This window comes from Cajanus cajan, chromosome 8, assembly GCF_000230855.2.
Source record: "Cajanus cajan strain Asha chromosome 8, NIPB_CcT2T_4, whole genome shotgun sequence".
NCBI classification, from domain to species: Eukaryota; Viridiplantae; Streptophyta; class Magnoliopsida; order Fabales; family Fabaceae; genus Cajanus; species Cajanus cajan.
The window spans coordinates 12,194,850-12,217,340 of NC_138524.1; the positions used below are offsets into that span (position 1 = coordinate 12,194,850).

General features: G+C 36.3%; 1 protein-coding gene across 2 annotated transcripts; it reads left to right on the forward strand.

Annotated features, from left to right (window-relative positions):
* Window positions 1-3,380: 3,380 nt before the first annotated feature.
* Window positions 3,381-7,971, forward strand: LOC109799029 (equilibrative nucleotide transporter 3). 2 transcript variants are annotated; one of them, XM_020359502.3, is made up of 10 exons: window positions 3,381-3,763; window positions 4,259-4,326; window positions 4,420-4,524; window positions 5,210-5,365; window positions 5,459-5,602; window positions 5,681-5,786; window positions 6,486-6,658; window positions 6,759-6,919; window positions 7,302-7,560; window positions 7,650-7,971. In XM_020359502.3, the coding sequence occupies exons 2-10, from the start codon at window positions 4,291-4,293 to the stop codon at window positions 7,755-7,757; spliced, it is 1,248 nt and encodes a 415-aa protein (XP_020215091.1). In that variant the 5' UTR covers window positions 3,381-3,763; window positions 4,259-4,290; the 3' UTR covers window positions 7,758-7,971. The 2 variants fall into 2 exon arrangements, with proteins under 2 accessions (XP_020215091.1, XP_082918810.1); XM_083062684.1 differs by lacking the exon at window positions 3,381-3,763 and adding an exon at window positions 4,150-4,168.
* The last annotated feature ends 14,520 nt before the right edge of the window (window positions 7,972-22,491 follow it).

Here is a 22,491-nt window from a genome sequence, read left to right on the forward strand (position 1 = left end):
TTAAATAACATAATATGAAAATCAAGTTCATATTTTTTGTCGCTCAAACAAAAATTATGTTACTCAAAATTAATTCTATAAATTTGCATTGATTCAAAAGTAATTATATCAACACATATCTAAGCGCAATGTATTAATTATATTCTACAAAAAAAAAAAAACCTATTGTATATTATAGATTATCAATAAGTTAGTAAGGATGACAATGAAGTGAAACGGGTAAAGGTTTCTTTATTTTCGTTCTCGTATTCTATATCTATCCTTAATCCCATATTTGATAGATATGAAATTTATGTTTCGATCTTTGTGTTCGTCAATTATCGAGTATATTCATATTTGTTTCATATTCGTCCAAAAATTAATTAAATATTTTTTATAAGAAAATTTAATATAAAATAACATTTACAAAATTACATTAATTAATTTTTTTTAATATAAATTAAAAATAGAGTAAAAATTATATAAATATTAAATAATTAAAAAAAAATTAAATATCTAAAATTTAAACAAGTACAAATATAAATATGGGACAGATATGTATATATTTATATTATTGTCTTGATACTCAATTTAATAAATCAAATATTATTTATACTCATATCCATATTCTATCAGATTAAATATTTTTTTTTATCAAAATCGATACGAATTTAAGATTTTTTTTTCATGAACTACTTGTAATTAGTTCACATGAAGTAAGTTCAATCGGTAACCTCAACTAACTTGTTGGTTACGAGTGGACTGCATTTAGCAGAAGATGATCACTGTGTCCCATGGATTATAACTAATCAAAAATCACATCAGGTGTAAATTTTAAAGTGTTATAAAATTCAACCAACTTAACGTATATAAAAATAAAAATTTTAATTAATTAATAGTAGGAAAATGTTTTATATTATCACGTGCATATACTATTTTTTTCTATAAATAATATTTGTGAATTTATATCCCTTTCAACCGTGAGTAAAGTTTAGATGACGGACACACCAACGAAGCTATATCAAGATACATTTTCTAAGAAATTAGAGAACAATGTGACACTAGCTTTACCTGGGAATAGGATCATTCGTACACTATACATTACCAACATATAGTTCTGTTCCGGTATTGGGGACCGCCGCCCAAGAACCCTTAGCGATACCGAGCTAAAAGAACTTGACAGCAGTCTTGACCTAGAACATTCAATGAGAATAATCCACTCTATCAGACCTAATCATTGGTATATATAGCGGTGTGGCGTTACTAATCTGAATCCCTTGAATCGCGCCCTCCTCATGAACTCGTGATTCTCTGCGTTTACGACCGTTATTCCCCTTATTCTGCGGATCGTGGGATCTTATTGATTACTTGAGTAAGGCAGACAGGCTCCCCAAATCTGGGTCCCCTATGTGCACTTCTTAGATGTGTTAATATGCAACGGGCTCATTTGGTCTCGAGACACCTTGGTGGATGTGCTCGGCATTTTACCGACGTGCGTTGGGTCGGCCTGTGGAAGATCCCCTCCCCTTGGTTCGAAACTATCTTGGCTTAGTCATAGCGGATAGGCGTATTGGGTCGGTGTCCCGTTGATGTGTGTTGGGTCGGCCTGTGGAAGATCCCCTCCCCTTGGTTCGAAACTATCTCGGCTTAGTCATAGCGGATAGGCGTATTGGGTCGGCGTCCCGTTGATGTGTGTTGGGTCGGCCCATATCAGCCCACTACGGTACATAGCCCTCCATGCTCAAGCACTAAAGTGTGAAGAGCATGTTGGGTCGGTCCTATATTAGACCACCACGGTACATAGCCCTCCATGCTCAAGCACTAAAGTGTGAAGAGCATGTTGGATCGGCCTATATTAGACCACCACGGTACAAGTTCTAACATCAAGGCTTCAGCATCTCTTCTTTTTCTATGGTCTTGATTCCGTTGAAGAATGATCCATCGCAACCCGAAAGCTATGCTAAGTTTGTATTTATAGAGAAAATGTACCTAAAACATCACCTTCCTTCATGTGAACTAATTACAAACAGACTTGTTGCTTTTAAAATTGAATCACTCATAAGTTGTTGGTAAAAGTGTTGCTTATTGATTTACCGATCTAATTACGATTGAAATGCGATTAAATTGATAATAATAAATAGGTGAAGTTTTATTTCTATTCTCTCTATAATATTTAATTCTACAATTTTAATTTTTCAGTTTTATAAAATCTATAATTTTGGTCTTCTTTGTCAAATACTCATCCAATATCATTAAAATTGTAATGTTGAAATAAATTGACTTTAAGGAGATAATATGGTAATTAATATTTAAGTTAAATTATATTTTTATAACATTTTTCATCTAATTTTACCATTTTTGTGAGATAAGAAAATTATTTTTTTTGTTACAAAAATGGTAGATATATATAGGGGTGATCCTATGACATATTGAGAGCCTTCAAACTAAACATCATTATCCACCTAATAATTAACTCATGCTTAAATCGATTAACTTAACAAGCAAAAATGACATTGAATTGAAAAATATGAAATTAAATCGGTTAAAATTGTAATATTGGTTATCATTTAACATTAAAATATTGTTATTATTACATTGTCTCTGGGATAATAATAATAATAATAATAATAATAATAATAATAATAATAATATTATTATTATTATTATTATTATTATTATTATTATTATTATTATTGACATAAATGTGAAGTTATTCTAATTTATATGAAAAATTCTTTATCCTCCGACATGCTTATGCCCAATAACCTTCGAACCATTAAAAGATTGATATCTGATTTTAGTATAAAATATTAATTTAACTTAACACAAGTCAAATATTTAACAGGAGGATTATTCGGCCGCTCGTTTTGAATGCCACAGCATTTCTCAATTTATAATTTTACACAGGGAGAGTGTCATTTTTATGAATATATATTTATATAATAAAATAAAATTACTATTAAAATACTATTGAGTAGTATTACGTGTATACACATATATTTGCCTGTGGATCTTATACATGGAGCATAATGTAATTATATTCATAAATTCAATTCAAAAATAATAATAAAAAAATGAATTATTTGGATTGATATCACACTTCATACCGAACCTAAACTTTGACACAGTCACACCACCGAGCCTTCGTTTTTTTTTTTTTCACAATTAAATTAATATATATGATTAGATTTAACAACTCAAACTCATCCAGATAAATTAAAAATCTTAACAGATATAGATGTATTATATTGCTGACCAAGTCCATAAGGAAATGAAACAAGTCAGTTTCTATATTAAAAAGAAGTTATACCTATAAATAAGGAAATGATAAAATTTTCAAAAACGGGATAAGATGCTCTAATAATAAAACAAATTAATTAAATCTAAGTAAAAAATCTTAACATTTAAGCTTACTATGTGAATAATTTTGCTACACGCATAAAGTGAGAATGCACGGTGCAAAACAAGTTTGAAAACGGATAGATCGGTTGCTGACCCCATTTTCTGTTCACAAATCGTCAAAGGTTTGAACTAGAATTGAGTAATCTTGTTGTGGCTAAACAACTTTCAGAGAAGACACAGGACCCATACATTGGACTTTTAGATTTTGAGTTATACAAAATCTGGCAGTGTCAAGGATTGAAAACTGCTTTTTGAGTTACGTACCCATATAATAAGATCACGTATTTAGATTCTGATCATTCCATCCACAACGTGCCCCACCTATAAGATCGTCCTATAATCTCTCTCTCTATGAGCTGTATCTTGTATATATTCCTATAGAGTATGTCCTGATTCACTTTCTTCTTATCTTTTCGATTTCATTCGAGTTATGTTTATTGGGTTTTCCATTAAAAGGTCACTACTTAGCAAAAGTTAAGATTTTCTGTGTGGTCACTACATCACCTGTATTGTGTCAATAGGTGATTTGTTGCATGTTTCTGGTCACCTGGGGGAGTGCATGAATTTATTAGTATAGTGGTCAGTGAAGGAATTTTTACCAATATGAATGAATTTATGTTGGACTTTTTCACTTATAAATTGTGGTCATGAATATCATGAGGACAAAATATATTGTCATCATCCCTTTCATTGTTGTTTTGTTTTCTCTGCATGTTGGTATGACTTAACTGCTTGAGTGTCTCATGGCACGTGGATTGTGAAGCTATAGGTGGTGCTGCGTCATCATGTTAAGTGGCTGAAAATATACAAATTGAATACATGAATGTTGTTCTATATATCACCTTGACTTAAGGTTTTGTTTACCACCTTGTTGTAGAGCTTGATACAAGAAAAGAATCTGAGGTAGCCATGGTGAACAATAATGAGCCTCCAAGGCGTGTTGAGGTGATTATTACTATATAGTTCATTATTTTGGTTCATGAGTATATATATAAACATGCATTATGTTTCTTCATCTAAATTCTTTGGCATTAACAGGGAAAATATGCTGCAATAGTAGTGTGCTGGCTTCTTGGCAACGGGTGTCTTTTCTCGTGGAACAGCATGCTGACTATAGAAGATTACTATGTTTTCTTGTTTCCGGTAATTAATTTGTAATTGTTTTTCTGTGAATTGAAATGAGGCACTATTTCAATTTGGACTACTTCAACTTTTAGGTTTCTGTCATAATATCGTGCTTCATAATAAATATAGGTAAAGTCATTACCAAAAGTTAAGCAATTGGCTTAAGAATCCTGAAATGAAGTCTCTTCAACGACTTCACCAACCTTCCAGATCATTTATTTTGATAACTAAGGATATGTGATAGAGCTTGAGATTAGTTTTAATTTTCAGTTAATGTTTTTGGCTCTGATATTCAACCTCGCGCTATAGGATGAATGATTAATGAATTGCATTAGCCAGTGTCATAGTTTGTTTACTAGCATGTTTCAGATGTGGTTTTAATGAGAAGTTAATAATTATAACTTTAACCTTTTTTTTAGAAAAATTGACATGACATCCAAAAATGCACATCTTTTACAAAAGGCATACTAATTTATGTTGATCACATTACTAAACCTTCTGAATAATAATAAACTTAAATGGTTATAAATTGTTATCTTTCAGTTTATTTTTCTGATCTTACAGTCCAATTCATATTCTAGCAATCACAGCTTGTTTTCTTTAATCCATTTGCATCTTGCGTTTTGCAGTTCTTAAATGTTTTCTTGCTACAATTTGTATAACCGGATAGCATTAATTTAATTTTTTGTTTTTGCTTGTGCAGAAATACCACCCCTCGAGGGTGCTTACTCTTGTATATCAGCCATTTGCAGTTGGAACACTAGCAATACTGGCTTACAAAGAGGACAAAATCAATACAAGGTTGAGAAACCTATTTGGATATACTCTTTTCTTCATAAGTACTTTGTCGATTTTAGTTGTAAGTCCTGTTCACTTGTTTGTAATCTTTGATTCCTATTGGATGTGGTTTTGGTTTTTGATTATTTATTTTCTTCCTATTAATCTGGCATAGTTGGATTTAGTAACATCTGGTAAAGGAGGACTTGGAACTTTTATTGGAATATGCGTATTTAGTGCTGCATTTGGAATATCAGATGCTCACACACAAGGTGGAATGGTAGGAGACTTATCCTACATGCTTCCAGAATTCCTTCAGGTTTGCATCAGCATGTTTTAAACAATTCCTTCAAGATATTCATTTCTGTTATTTTCTTATATGGTGTTATTGCTGTAGTCTTTCCTTGCTGGTGCAGCAGCATCAGGTGCACTAACATCTGCTTTGAGGTTGATTACAAAAGCAGCATTTAAGAATTCTAAGAACGGTCTTCGCAAAGGAGCCAGTAAGTTCAACTCGCTAGTGCTTAAGACATTTGATAATTCAGAGTTTAGTTGCATTAATGTTTAACATAGAAAGTTTGAAAAATAAAAAAATTAGCTTCTATAATTGTATAACTAACCTTAATTTCTATTCTGTCAATTTGTCAGAACAAATTTTCAAATAAAATTTTAACTCTATTTTCATAAAACTCAAGGATATTCACGATTATTTGGTTTATTGAAACTGTGAAATTAATTCTTAGCATGATATTAACTCGATATATGGATTCTATGTACGAAAAAACTTAGATATTATATCAATGATGTTAATTGGTATTATTCTTCGATTAGAATTGGAGTTTCCTTTTTATAACATACATAATAAATGATTACATATTAAATATCAATGCATATTATTAAAGTAAAACTTTAATTTTAACTAAAGAATAATAACAATAAATAGTATGTCAATTCTTTGTGAAGTTGGCGTCATATGATTCTTGTTGTCAACCTCACATAATAGGATAAGACTTTGTTGTTCTTGAGAGAAATTGACATTGACCATTTAAGTGTGTGAATTTCTTCCCATGCATGAAAAACTTGTGATGATTGTTCTATTTCTTGTTTCATGTAAGTTAACTTGATACAATAAAGATTGTTGTACATGACTCTCATACAAATAAATTAAGTACTGATCACCTATCATTCTACTGCCCCTGCAGTTATGTTCTTTGCGATATCAACATTCTTTGAGCTTATTTGTGTTCTTCTTTATGCGCTTGTCTTCCCTAAATTACCGATTGTGAAGTACTACCGTTCAAAAGCAGCATCTGAAGGATCCAAAACTGTCTCAGCTGACCTTGCTGCAGGTGGCATCCAGACCCCATCTGGAACAGTACAGTTTCTTTTCTTTTCGTTTCCTTCCCTTTTCAATGTGTCACAAAATGTTCCTAGTTTTTCTACATTCACTTTACAATATTAGTATCCTTTTCCAGGCCAATGAAGATGACAAACAATTAGAGCGCAAAGGAAATAAGCAACTGTTATGGGAAAACATTGACTATGCAATTGATTTGTTCCTAGTATATGCGCTTACACTGTCAATTTTCCCTGGATTCTTATCAGAAGATACCGGAACACACAGTTTGGGCACCTGGTATGCTCATAACAACATTGTTTCTTTATTTATTCTTGCATCCTTTTAGATCTCAGGTCTGTATGCATAAACTTCTCTGGAAACATTCCAAGGAGATAAAAATAGGAAAAAAAACTAAGTTTTTCTATAAAATAAAATTGACTTATAATGTATAAATTAATTTATAGAAACTTTATCATATTAGCTTTTCCAAAAACTTAATTTTAACTTATTAGAGAAGTTTATTTTGTCTTTTCTCCTTATATTTTTTTTCCTATTTGAAGTATTTATGAAAGTTTATGTAAACAAGTCCTCAATTCTTATCGGTAGGTTAAGATTAGTGTTGTGTGTGATTCTATGTACCAAATATTAATATAGCATTTGATATTTCCAATTATTTCAGGTATGCTCTTGTTTTAATTGCAATGTACAACGTGTGTGATCTGATAGGAAGATACATTCCACTCTTGAAAACCCTGAAGTTGGAGTGCCGAAAATTGATCACCATAGCAGTTGTTAGTCGCGTTTTGTTTGTGCCAGCATTTTATTTTACTGCAAAGTATGGCACACAGGGCTGGATGATAATGTTGACATCTTTCTTGGGGTTATCCAATGGTTACCTCACTGTTTGTATTCTCACTTCTGCTCCCAAAGGTTATAAGGTGAGTTTGTTAAACAAGAAACTTTCAAGGGATTTCAGAATTCAAGTTTAGATTGATTCATGTTGTGACTCTTTTTTGTGTTTGTGTAGGGACCAGAACAAAATGCATTGGGAAACTTGCTGGTGTTGTTTCTTCTTGGAGGTATTTTTGCTGGGGTAACACTAGATTGGTTGTGGTTAATAGGTAAAGGGTGGTGAGATCTTAACTAAGCCAAACTAGAGAAATGGCTTAGGCATTATTCAAAAACATAAGGGTGTTTCTTTACATGCTTTATCGTATGTTTAGAGTACTTGTTTATACTTCGTTTGAAAGAGTAGCGAGCATTGAACTTGAGACTGTCAAATGCATGAAGATTAATGCTTTAACCCTAAGTAAAGTAAAGATAGACTGATAGAGTATTTGATTTGGCAATTATTTGCGAATTTCATCCTTAACTTTAGCATGCAACTATCCATCAGGCAATTTACTTCTTGACGTCAAAAACCAAAATAATTTATGATTGCCAAATTTAGGGGTACGATTCATTCAGTGGATAATATTCAAGAAAGATCAAATTGATTAGCTAGTAATGCAAATTTGAGACTAAAATAGTACACTGATATATATTTCACAACTTGTACATAGAGTAGTAATAATGTGGCAAATGAATGATTGTTATGTACTACGATGTTGATATGGATACATGTGTGTATATAATGATGAAGAGATGTTTATTTTTTGTTTGCAAATGTAAAACTGTAATATTGAACAACACAAACTTGTGTGGATAAAGTTGAAGTTAGTTATGCTATTTTTTTTTTTTTTTAAAAGATTGAATATAGGGTGAGATCCCAACACAAATGAAAAATAACTATTAATAATAAGCACCAATCTTACACTTTCCAAGCTTTGTTGTTGTCAAGAAGTACCAATCTACTTTCTTTGAGTTTCAAAGTCTCAAAAAAAATCCTTCACAAGACAGGTGGTAGGTACATCTAGAATTCATAACCCAAATCTTTTATGTTTTTAATGTTGATGCCACCGACACCCAAACACTCTTATAACCATCTAAAACAACCACAACATCTAAAGAATCTCTAGAACTTTTGAATTCCTTGCCTTCTTTCTCAAAACAATCTTTGTTATAATGATCAATCCTACAACAAATATAATGTCTGAGCTTAAACTTGATGTTGCTCTTCCACTTTGGTGTAGACTTCTTTTCCTTTGATCTTTTCTTTCCACTCCTCCCCCTTAAGATGTTCAAGCCTTCACCATTATCCTCTATTTTCAACTTTTGCTTATTTTGAAGTTCCTTAATCTAAATTAAGGTCTGAACCTCATCCAAGGTAATAGTTTGATCTTTGCCATACAAAGTAACATCCTTGAAATGCTCAAAAGATTGCAGTAAAAAGTTTGAGTAGGAGCAAAGTTTTATCCTCATCTTCAAGCTTCACCTCAATGTTTTCCAAGTCATAAAAAATCTTGTTAAAATTTCCAAGTTGTTATTGAACCAATCTTTCTTCTATGATCTTGAAAGAGTAAAGTTATTGCTTCAAACATAATTGATTTGTCAAAGACTTTGTCATGTATAAAGATTTCAGTTTAACCCACATAGTAGCAATTGTCTTTTCTCTTACAAGCTCCCTTAGGACTTTATCACTAAGACACAAGATGACAATCACTTGTTCGTTCTTCTCTTTTTGTGATAATGATCTAGACATGTTTGCCTCAACCTTCAGGACTTCTACAACCTCTTGTTGCACCGAGATAACTTTCATCTTTATCTTCTATAACCAAAGTTGTTCCTCGAAAATTTCTTAATATCATACTTGATTTTTCCCATGATTCAAGTTTTCTTTTTTCTTTCTTCTTCCCTCAAACAATGCCACTTGTTGGTTCTAAAACAAGAGAGAAAGCAAACAAGAAAAGACCTTATGCAAGAACAAACCAAAAAATTGTAGAAATAAGAATACCAAACAAGAATTTAAATTGTAAATGCTGAAAAAATACAATAGCAAAACAAAAAAAAAAGATTAAGGAAAAAGAACACACCAGATTACGTGATTTGGTTAATTTGGCTTACATCTATATGAAAGAGCATATTCTACTATCTAAAGACAAGATCAAGTCTTTACAATAGAACAACCTCTTACTCTTTTTAGAAATTCCTTGATCTCTCTAACCAAATTTCCTTTTCTTTTTACCTATCTTCTTCCTAATTTTCCATGCTCACATAGCACTTTTGCTCTCATGCTCTTTCTCTCTCTATGTCACCCATAGTAAGGATCTCCATACACACACATACAAAAAAAATTGAACTTATCAAATTAATGAAGATAAACCACATGTATAGTCTAAACCAATAAGATAAATAGAGACACACTAAAGGTATAAGATTGTATAAACGAAAGACTATACCGAGAATACAAATGATACATTTCATTTTGAATCAAAATCAACAAAAAGAAATATTAATATACACATATTAATGAATTTATTTTGTGAGTAACTCTTCATCGAAAAGAGTTATTGAATTTTATCTTCAAATAATTAATTTGGGTTAACTCTAACTTTAGCCCAAGAAGGGTCCATAAATCCCATCATGGAACTGAGAATGTTTTGTCCTTTGTTGTGTGGGCTTATCACGTACTCTTTTCTAAATATTGGATCTCAAACCTAATAAAGAAGATTGTTGCATATCAGGGATTTCAGGTGGTCTGCGTGGGATTCTAATTTCGGCCTGACCCATTATACATTCATACCACTAATTAAGCTTCACTTTTCTTTTTCTTAACTACAGCAAAATACTACCGTGATTGAGACTTTAAAAAAATTTTAAAAAATAATTTATAAAAAATTTATGATATTTAGTTAAGACCTTTTTTTTAATATAAAAAAGTCATGTGATATTTAATTAAGATAATTAGAATTTTAAAAAAATCAAAATTTTATAGTGTTCAATTAGAATGTTTTTCAACTTAAAAACAAGTATACTAATATTAAAAATATAGAGATTTCAATGAATTATTTTGAACTAATAAATATTTTTAGTAAAATTTATATATAATTTATTTATCTAACAATCTCACAAAAATCATTAAGACTTCGCATGATTTTCTCGTTTTTTTTTCCCTTTTTTTCTCCCTCATCTTTTTTTCTTTTCTCTCTCTTTTTTTTCTCTCTTATCTTTTCTTTCTCCTCTTTCTCTTTCTTATTTCATCTTCTTTTTTCTCTCTATTTCTACCCCCTCTCTCCATCTTCTTTTTTCTCCCTCTTTCTCCTTGTTCTCTTTCTTTTTATGTCTTCTCTATCTCATTTTTTTTCTTCTTTTTGTTCATCTCTCTCATTTACTTCTTTTGGTTTTTGAATTATTAAATATTTACATTTATTTTTTGAATTAATAAATATTATATATTGTTAACTTTTTTAAATTATTCAAATTTAACCAATGTTTATTTTTTAAAAAAGTTTAATATTAGAATATCAATTTTTAAACATATGTTAAAAATATATTTTGACAATTCAACCTGTTAATGAATATTATAAATTTGAACATATTGTTCAAATTCAATAGTATGAATGAGAAAATATAAATTGATAGAGGATTATATGTAGAGAATTACTTAAAAGGATAAGAAACCATAATCAGTTGTTTATTAAAAAAATGAAAATATTATTAATTTTATTTTCTTGAATCAAATTTTGTCATTTATGTTATTTTTTAATTATCGTATTATTTTTTTATTAAATCCATATTATCCTTTGAAATCTTATAAAATTCTTTCAAATATTATAAATTCTCAAAATACAAATTCATATTACAAAATCTTGATTATAAAAGTCTTTTAAAAAGATCTTAAAAGTCAAAATTTTTTGAAAGAATTTTAAAAAGACATTAAATTTCTATAAAGTTTTTTAACATTCTTAAAATAGTGGATTTCAGCCTAACTCAATATTACTAAACCGGTTTGTAAAGTGAGAATTATTTTCCACTTATATACTATTTAATTACTTTATCTCTAATCGATGTGAGACTTGAATTTTTCCTAATAAATATCTATAATACTTTTTTGTACTAAAAGAATCTTATAAAATCTCAATCTAATACATCTCCTAAAAATATGTTTAATTTCAACTTGAAAGAACTTATACTCTAAAAGTAATTTTTTTTCCTACATACAATAGAATTCATAATTTCATATTAGAATCTACAAAATTACATTCACAAATGGGTATTAAAATATAGCTTAAATATTAAAAATAGTTAATTTAAGTAGTTTGATATTTTTGTTCTTTAACTTAGAACTAAGATTGGATTTCCAGTTCGGACATGGAGTTATGATAAAGAAATATTGTTTTATCTATATAAGAGATAACTCGATAAAATAAAAAATAAAAAAAAGGTGATACTTCTTTATTAAAAAAATAAATATATAGTGAAAATGAATTATTAGTTTCCAAAGTCTGTCTTTGAAAAAAAAAAAACACTTTGTATAAATCATATATATTATCTTTTGGATCCATTTTTTTTACTGTCCTAAGTAGACTGTAGACGTGACCTTCTAACAACAAAATACGGTATTACTTCGTAATAAGAGACCGATTTGATTTTCATGTCATATCTCTCCTTCCTTCCAAATCTCATGCCAATTCCTTATTTTAATATTTCAAATAAATGATTATATTGAAATAAAAAAATATATTTTCTGGTTAATATTTATTATTATTATAAATGTTTCCAAAATTTATTTAGTTAAAAAAGGTTGAAAGATGAAAGTCGAAGTCGTGGTAGAACTAGAAGGAAGTGAAAATAAAAGATAACGGTTACATGGATGATTTCTAAAATAACCTCCATTCATGAAATATGAATATAGCATTTTCTTTTATGCTTTGTTTGGTTTGCGAAGGGGGGAGGGGGGGGGGGGGGGGTTGAAATAGGAAAGTAAGGAGAAAAGAAAATAAGTGAAAATGAAACTATTATTTAGTTGTTTTATAAGAGAGAAAAGAGAAAGAATGAGTACGATAATATATTATAAAATGACATAAATATCTAAAAAAATATATATAATAATTTTGGTTTTATATGTTGAAATAATAAGGGTTTAATAATATTTTTAATCATTAATAAGGTGTTCTTTCCAAATTAGAAAGAAAAGATTTTGGTGTTGGACTATCATTTTTTTTCTTTCCTTATTTTCTTTTATATCAAATTAGAGAAAGATTTTTAATAAATGTTGAATCCTTCTATATATTTTTAAGTTGTATATTTTAGATTTTACTTTCATTTTTAAAAAATGCTATAAAATTTAAAATCAAACAACTAAAGGGTCATTAGTCTTATATTTGAAAAGGGTTCACTTTCTTTGGTGACAAACTCTTAACATTAATTGTCTTTGTGGATCAAGAAGAAATGAAGCTCAACGACAAGATGATTATAACATGAGAGAAGTAAAGAGATCAATCTTTTTCAAATATACATAGGTACTGACAATGCAGTTTGATTGGACTTTCATGTTAATTTTAATGAACATCATTTTCACAGAGGTAAATCTTTTTCTGCTAGACAAGAGTATAGCAAGTTACAAGTTTTATCTTGGTAGGACATGTATTATTATTATTATTATTATTATTATTATTATTATTATTATTATTATTAAATTGAAGTAGTTAATGGTGGGTTTACCTTTATCCTTTTTGTAGAAACGAATCTTGTATGTGTTTCTAAGAAGAACAATTTGTCTATTTTTTAGGGTCTCAAAGGGACATGGAACACATGAAGAATTTTGAATTAAAATGGAAAAATATGTTTAACTCTAGTTACTTTGGAAATTGTAAGATCTTTGTCACATGAATGCAAGAGGAGGGGTTGATCTGTATTATCTTGATTTGGTTCTAATTTCTCTCTTTTTTTTTTATAAAGAAAATAGATCTGAGTTCTTCTCTTACCCATATTGAATAGAACAGGTTGACCCAAATCTTCTTTATATTAAATATCAATCTAATAATTGTTTTTAATTTTGCAAATTCTTAAAAAGTGTGACTATTACACACAAAAACACCTTAATGCTTCATTTAGAGAAAGAAAGAAAGAATGAAGAGAAAATGAATAGATTTTTAAGGTGTTTGAATTGAAAGAAGTTGGAGAGAAATAGAAAAATAAATAATTTGAGTTTTGTACTGTCTCGGCTTTTTCCCGATAGGCAATCGGCCTATTGCCGAGAGCATTCGAAGGGAGCAATTACTTTAGCCTTTACGCCTCATAGGCTCAAGGCTGGAAGGCAAGTGTGCCGTCCAGGTCGCAATCCGACCTGGTCTTCTATTCGGCAATAGGGCGACCATGGCAAGTGTGCCGTCCAGGTCGTAATCCGACCTGGTCTTCTATTCGGCAATAGGGCGACCATGATCTTCCACTTGGCATTAACCCAACCGAAGGCTCAACACAGACATAGTCGGTCATGATCCGACTCGACCTACAAACTCGATTCCTCTTATTACCCGGCATTTACCCGACTGGACCCTCGGTATGGACCCAGTCGGTAGGAACCCGACTGGACCCTCAATATGGACCCAGTCGGTCATAACCCAACTAGACTCAGCGCCGCTAACCCCGCGCCCTAGTGATAAGAACGGTTAGGAAAATCCCTTCATTCTCGGGGCCCAAGAGGCCCATGAACGACGTACCATAAAACCCAAAACCCTAGAGTTGAGAAGGCAGATTACACTTTTGAATGCTCTGGCTTTGAGGCTTGACCTAGGAAGAAACCCTAGTCCACCCTTTGGCTGGAACATTTTGGCGCCTACCGTGGGGCTACGGTGAAACTTTTCCTACGCCCCAAGAAACACAAAAAACCTACACTCTACCATCGTGAGAGGCGGCAATAACAACAACAACTCACAACCCTCTACTATGGAGGAGATGATGGCCATGATCAATGGCCTACGAGAGGAGAATGAGCGCTCCAGGGAGAGAGAGGAGACCATTCAACGCGAAAACGAGGAGATTAGGAGGCGAGCGGACGAGATGCAGGCCAGAATAGAAGCCAGTACTAGGACGGTGGAGGAGGATGTAATGTTGGAAGTCCCTAGGGATTTTCGGCCTTTCTCAGAAGCCATAGAGGCCGAGGCCATCCCCAGGGATCATCGGATACCCCAAGTCGAGCCCTTTGATGGAACGCAGGATCCCAGTCAGCATCTGACCGATTTCCGAGCCCAAATGTTGATCTGTGGAGGAGGCATGGAGGTCTGCTGCAAATTGTTCATGGGCACACTCAAGAATGCGGCGCTTGATTGGTTCAGCGGTCTCCCTGACCGATCAATCACCGACTTCAACGTCTTTAGCCAACTCTTCATGGCGTAATTCGCCGCTAACAAGAAGAAACCGTCGATCATGTCGGATTTGTTCGACCTCAGGCAGCAAGGCGAGGAGTCGCTAAAAGATTTTCTACAGAGGTTCAACGAGGTCGCACTGAGGATCGCATCGTTGGATGAGAGAAGGGCGGTAATTGCGTTCCAGAAGGGTCTAAGGTCCGGGGCTTTCGACATCGCGCTCGAAAAAGCGAACTGTCAGACAATGTCGGAGGTGAGGGCTTTCGCCTTGAGCCACATCAAGACGGAGGAAAACCAGATCATTAAAAGAGCAGCTGAAAGCCGAGAGGCCGGGGGCAGTAATAAGCAAGACAACAAGCATCTCCGACTGCGATCAGATTGGAGCATGCGGCGAGATCGTTACAACACGGGGGAGGGCAACTACCGACAGGCCGATCATGGTGGTCGGGCAAGGGGCGAGTGGACACGCAACAATGATGAAGAGAAGTTTACTGCACTCAACGTTCCCAGGCGACAGACACTTCACGATGTCAACAACGCGTCGTTGTTTGAATTTCCAGCAGCAACAGAGCGTCAATTGGGACCCTTTAAAACTGATTGGTGAGTTCCATAGAACCCACGGAGTCTCCACTGAGAATTTCTTCGTCCTAGGGAGGCAGATTGAGCGTTTGATCAAGGAGGGGCGGCTGAAGCAGTTTGTGGCAAGGAAATAGGAAGGAGGTTCGTCAGATAGGCAACACAAGCGCGCACAAGATGACACCCGCAGAGATGGGCGTAGGGAAAGAACACCTCCTAGAGATACGCCAACGAAGTTGTCCGAAACCCACCAGCAACCTATCCACGACGATTTCAATACCGTCGCAGGGGGCTTCGCCGGCGGAGGGGCTACCTCTGCTTCCCGAAAGAGGTACACTCAGTCGGTGCTAACAATGTCGGAATTCAGGCGACCATCTCAGCCTGAGATTTCGTTCTCAGACTCGGATTACGAAGGAGTAGCCCCTCATGAGGACGACCCTGTCGTCGTATCGGCGATTGTCATGGGGTACAATGTGAAGCGTGTGTTGATTGACCAGGGAAGTTCCGCAGACATTTTATTCTGGGAAACCTTTGAGGGGATGAAAATACCTAATGACCGACTAATTCCTTATGCAGGGACTCTAGTGGGTTTTGCAGGAGACCAGGTCATCACAAGGGGATACGCTGATCTGGAGACGACCTTTGGCCAAGGAGCTCAGATGAAGACGGTGGTCGTTCGGTATTTGGTGGTCAATGCTCAGTCATCCTACAGCATACTGATCGGCAGACCGACCCTGAACAAGCTAGGGGCGATAGTGTCTACTTCCCATCTGAAGGTAAAGTACCCGTTGCCAAACGGTGTTGTGGGGGTTCTCAGAGTAGACCAGGAGGTTGCTCGGAAATGTTACGGGGATAGTTTAAAGGCACGAAGGCGACTGTACACTGCACAGGTAGAGAAGGAGGTCCACTCCGTCGATTTAGATCCTAGAGTGAGCCATTTTGATCGCCGACCAGCCCCTGCTGAGGACATTAAAAAGGTGACAGTGGCAGAAGGAAAGAAAGTGAAGGTTAGTACATCCTTGAGTCAGGAGGACGCAGGGAAATTGATTGAAGTATTGAAAGCAAACATGTCGGCATTCGCATGGCACGTCAAAGACATGTCAGGAGTAGACCCTGACTTCATGTGCCAGAAGCTGGCCATAGACCCACGTGCGAAACCAGTCATCCAGAAGAGGAGGAAATTCGGCGAGGAGAAGCGTAAAGCCGTTGCCGAAGAGACCAACAAGTTACTGATGGCAGAATTCATACGAGAAATACAATACCCGACCTGGCTTGCGAACGTCGTGATGGTACGTAAAAGCAGAGAAAAGTTGAGAATGTGCACAGATTTCACCGATTTAAATAAAGCATGCTCGAAGGATTCGTACCCTCTGCCGAATATAGACTGCCTGGTTGATGGCGTGTCGGGGTATGAACTGCTAAGTTTCATGGACGCGTATTCGGGTTATAACCAGATCCGAATGCACCCAGCCGACGAGGACAAAACCGCCTTCATAGCCGACCAAGCTAACTATTGCTACAAGGTAATGCCTTTTGGCTTGAAAAATGCAGGTGCAACGTATCAGCGTTTGATGGACAAGGTATTGGTGAACCAGCTGGGTAGGAACGTGGAAGCTTATGTAGACGACATGGTGGTGAAGTCAATGAGTATGGATCGGCATTTAGACGACCTGCAGGAACTATTTGAGACCATAGGCAAATATCAGCTCAAGTTGAACCCCGAAAAATTTTCTTTTAGGGTCCAAGCGGGAAAGTTCCTCGGTTTCCTGCTAACTCATCGTGGCATCGAGGCAAATCCTGAGAAGTGCTCGACGATCGTCAACATGAGGAGTCCTTCCATAGTGAAGGAAGTCCAGCAGTTGACGGGAAGAATGGCTTCGTTGTCTCGTTTTCTGTCCAAATCGGCCAACAAGGCGGTACCACTTTTCCAATGTCTAAGGAAGAATGATCGGTTTGCCTGGACGAACGAGTGCGAGGAAGCCTTCACAGAACTCAAGAGATCACTAGCATCACCGCCGATCCTGACAAAACCGCGACTGAATCTCCCTCTGTTGATTTACATATCGGCGTCCGACCGAGCAGTCAGTGCAGTTTTAGTCCAAGAGCGGGAAGGCACTCAAGTTCCTGTGTATTTCGTGAGCCAAGTCCTACAAGGAGCAGAAATGAGGTATCAGAAGATTGAGAAATTGGCTCTTGCGATACTGGTTACAGCACAGAAGTTGAGACACTATTTCCAGAGCTATGAGGTGGTAGTCCGAACAGATCATCCGATTAGGCAAGTGCTACAGAAGCCCGACCTAGCAGGCCGGATGATGAAGTGGTCTGTAGAGCTATCGGAGCATTCCATCAAGTATGAGCCGAGAGGAGCAATAAAGGCTCAAGCGCTAGCTGACTTCGTGATGGAGCTGACCTCACCCGCCGATGAGGGCAGTACTGGAGAGACGTAGTGGATCCTATCGGTGGACGGAGCCTCGAACCTTGGAGGAAGTGGAGCAGGGATCGTCTTGGAAGGACCGGGAGGAATTTTGTTGGAGCAATCATTGCGTTTTGAATTCCGAGCAAGCAATAACCAGGCCGAGTACGAGGCGTTATTGGCCGGCATGGCTTTGGCGAAGGAAATGGGGGCGACGAGTTTATCAGCACGAAGTGACTCTCAACTGATCACGGGGCAGGTAGCAGGCGCTTTCCAGGCAAAGGACCCTCAACTGGCTAAGTACCTGGAAAAGGTTAAGCTCTTATCAGAAAATTTTCGAGAGTTCACGCTTAACCACGTACCACGAGAGCAAAATTCGAGGGCCGATCTGCTCTCCAAGCTTGCAAGCACAAAGAAGCCAGGAGCCACTCGGTCGGCATCCAAGAAACCCTAGCACAACCAAGTATCAACGAGCCACAAGGGGGTGTTCTTTTCATCCAAGAAGAGCTCGATTCATGGATGGGACCGTACATCGCATATTTGACTCGGGGAGAGTTACCAGAGGATAAGAGGGAGGCATCACTAATACAGAGAGAGTCAGCCAGGTTCGTGGTCATCAATGAAAGGTTGTATCGAAGTGGTTTCAGCTCTCTCCTTTTAAGGTGTTTGACCACGTCACAAGCGCAAAGAGTGATGGACGAAGTGCATAGTGGAATGTGTGGAAGTCATATCGGAGGACGAGCTCTTGTGTACAAAGTTGTGAGGACAGGTTACTTTTGGCCGAGTCTGAGAAGTGACTGCGTAAATTGGGTTCAAAAATGTGATGGATGTCAAAGGCATGCAACTTTGCACCACTCCCCGGTTGAACGACTCCACTCGATCATGTCTCCTTGGCCATTCAACAAGTGGGGTATTGACATTCTCGGTCCATTTTCGATTGCTGTGAGACAATTGAAATTCTTGATCATGGTCGTGGACTACTTCAGCAAATGGATTCAGGCAGAGCCTATAGCGACCATTTCGGCGGAGAAGGTAAAGACATTTTTATGGAAGAGTGTAGTATGCAGATATGGCGTTCCCCAGGTGCTCGTATCGGATAACGGGACACAATTCTCGAGCGCGAGAGTCCGCAAATTCTGTCGGGGGATCGGCATCCGAATGACCTTTACCTCCGTCGAACATCCCCAATCTAACGGCCAGGCGGAGTCGGCCAACAAGGTAATTCTCTCAGGGCTAAATAAGCGTGTCCAAGACTCAGGCGCTTCATGGGTGGAGGAGCTTCCCCGGGTGCTATGGTCGTATCACACAACAGTTCATTCTTCGACCCAAGACACTCCATTCAATTTAGTGTACGGAACAGACGCCATGATTCCGATTGAAATCACAGAACCCTCAGTACGTACCACAGCTTTTTCTGAGGTGGAATCTGACCAAGGAAGACGAGTTGACTTGGATCTGATCGCCGAGACGAGAGAGAGCAAGGATAAATCAAGTGGCAGCCCACGGAAGAGCAGCTTTCAAGTACAACACAAAGGTCGTTCCAAGAGACTTTGTTGTAGGAGACCTCGTTTTGAAACGTGCTCAGCTGACACAAATGAGGAACAAGTTATCACCTAAGTGGGTCGGCCCTTACAAAATTGATGATGTGGTCGGAAAAGGGGCTTACCGACTTAGGACCTTGGATGGAGGGATGATACCGAGAACTTGGAACGCGGCCAACTTACGCTTCTATTATAGCTAGTCTTTCTTTCCGTTTGTATTAGGTGCACTCTTTTCCTAACTTAGTATTTTTTCCCCGTAAAAATAAGAGGGGTTTTTGCTGAGAAGGTTTTTAACAAGGCACCACAGTTCAATGATTTGTCTATTCAATGAATATTATTATCCCTCACATGATTCTTTGACATTTTTATACAGAAGAAATTACAAACTCGTGATTGTCGGTAAAAGTCTGACTGGGCGAGTATAAATAACTCGAAGACAAACTCGTGATTGTCAGCAAAAGTCTGACTGGGCGAGTATAAATAACTCAAAGACAAACTCGTGATTGTCGGCAAAAGTCCGACTGGGCGAGTATAAATAACTCGAAGACAAACTCGTGATTGTCGGCAAAAGTCCGACTGGGCGAGTATAAATAACTCGAAGACAAACTCGTGATTGTCGGCAAAAGTCCGACTAGGCGAGTATAAATAACTCGAAGACAAACTCGTGATTGTCGGCAAAAGTCCGACTGGACGAGTATAAATAACTCGAAGACAAACTCGTGATTGTCGGTAAAAATCCGACTGGGCGAGTATAAATAACTCATTAGATGCTGTAACTTGATCATTTTTTCACCAAAATGACTCGGAATGGGGGCGATCATCCCACATGAAATTGAATTTTTAACTTGGATTATTTCTTAATGGTAGCACAGATCGGCGAATGGACGACCTCTTGCACTCCACATTCAAAACTTGGATTATTCTTTCATTAGTTATTACCATCGACATTTGGGCGATCCGGTCATCAATTTTAATTTTTAACTTAGCAAAATTTTGTCACATTTATGATCGGAATTTGGGCGATACGATCATCAATTTTAATTTTTAACTTAGCAAAATTTTGCCACATTTATGATCGGCATTTGGGCGATCCTGTCATCAATTTTAATTTTTAACTTAGCAAAATTTTGCCACATTTATGATCGGCATTTGGGCGATCCGGTCATCAATTTTAATTTTAAACTTAGCAAAATTTTGCCACGTTTTATGACCGGTGTTTAGGCGATCCATTCGTCAACTTTAATTTTTAACTTAGCAAAATTTTGCCACGTTTTATGATCGGTATTTGGGCGATCCGGTCATCAATTTTAATTTTAAACTTAGCAAAATTTTGCCACATTTTATGATCGGCATTTAGGCGACTCGGTCATCAATTTTAATTTTTAACAGCAAAATTTTGCCACGTTTTATGATCGGTGTTTAGGCGATCCATTCATCAATTTTAATTTTTAACTTAGCAAAATTTTGCCACGTTTTATGATCGGTGTTTAGGCGATCCATTCATCAATTTTAATTTTTAACTTAGCAAAATTTTGCCACATTTTATGATCGGCATTTAGGCGATTCGGTCATCAATTTTAATTTTTAACAGCAAAATTTTGCCACGTTTTATGATCGGTGTTTAGGCGATCCATTCATCAATTTTAATTTTTAACTTAGCAAAATTTTGCCACATTTTATGATCGGCATTTGGGCGATCCATTCATCAATTTTAATTTTTAACTTAGCAAAATTTTGCCACATTTATGATCGGCATTTGGGCGATCCGGTCATCAATTTTAATTTTAAACTTAGCAAAATTTTGCCACGTTTTATGATCGGTATTTGGGCAATCTATTCATCAATTTTAATTTTTAACTTAGCAAAATTTTGTCACGTTTTATGATCGGCATTTGGGCGATTCGGTCATCAATTTTAATTTTTAACTTAGCAAAATTTTTCCACATTTTATGATCGGCATTTGGGCGATCCGGTCATCAATTTTAATTTTTAACTTAGCAAAATTTTGCCACATTTATGATCGGCATTTGGGCGATCCGGTCATCAATTTTAATTTTAAACTTAGAAAAATTTTGCCACATTTTATGGTCGGTATTTAGGCGATCCATTCGTCAATTTTGATTTTTAGCCAAACAAGCGCTTAAGCTCTAAACACGGAGTATATATTCTAACTCTACTTACACACAAAGTCAAACGAAAAGTACTTCATATCAAAACATAGTTGTCCGGTTTACAAGGATAATGCAAAAGGCCAAAAACACAAAAACAAACACAAGTGTGTAAGAGTACAAAATCAATCATCTTCCGGGGGGTCCACGAGATCGCCATCCACGACTTCTTTGAAGTAGCCGAGACTTCCAAGGTCGAGATCGGCATAGAGGAACTTCACTTGACCCGTGGCAGCATCAAAGCCCTGCATAAACTTTTGCAGCGAATCCACTTTAACAGCTTGGAGATCAACCTGCAACTTCTCGACCTCCGCCTTCGCCAAGGCCAAGTCATTCTCAAAGACCTGAGCCGCATCGGCGCTCTTGTCTCAAGCAAGTCGAGCCTCCTCCAGAGCTTTCTCAAGGGTTGCCTTCTAGGAAGCCCAAGCCTTCTTCTCTTCATCAAAGCCACGCCGACTTTCAAGTAAGTTGTCTCTCTCATTTGACACCCATTTGAAATCGGCTTTGCTTTTAACCAAGCTCTCCTCAAGGGACAAGATCTTTTTCCCCTGTAACTTAGTCTCGCGCACCAACCCACAGATCTTATCCTCGTTAACAAGTGAGAAGGCGGACAGACGATTCGTCAAGGACTCGATCCCTTTGGCGATCGAGAAAGCGCTCATTTTTTCTAAGTCCCCACGATCTCCCTCCAGCAGGTCAGTCCCACGAATATGGGCGCTGTGATTGAACTTTTCATCCCAGAAAGAAGCCACGTCGCCACGGTCGGCGTCGTGACTCACCGGATACCAATTCTCACCGAGGCAAACATTGATAGTCCTCTCAACTGATTGAACCTCCTCGTCGCCTTTATCCCCTTCAGACGCCATAGTAGTATCCAAATTAACCACCGAGATTGGCCTATCAGCTTCACGGCGACGCTTGTGCG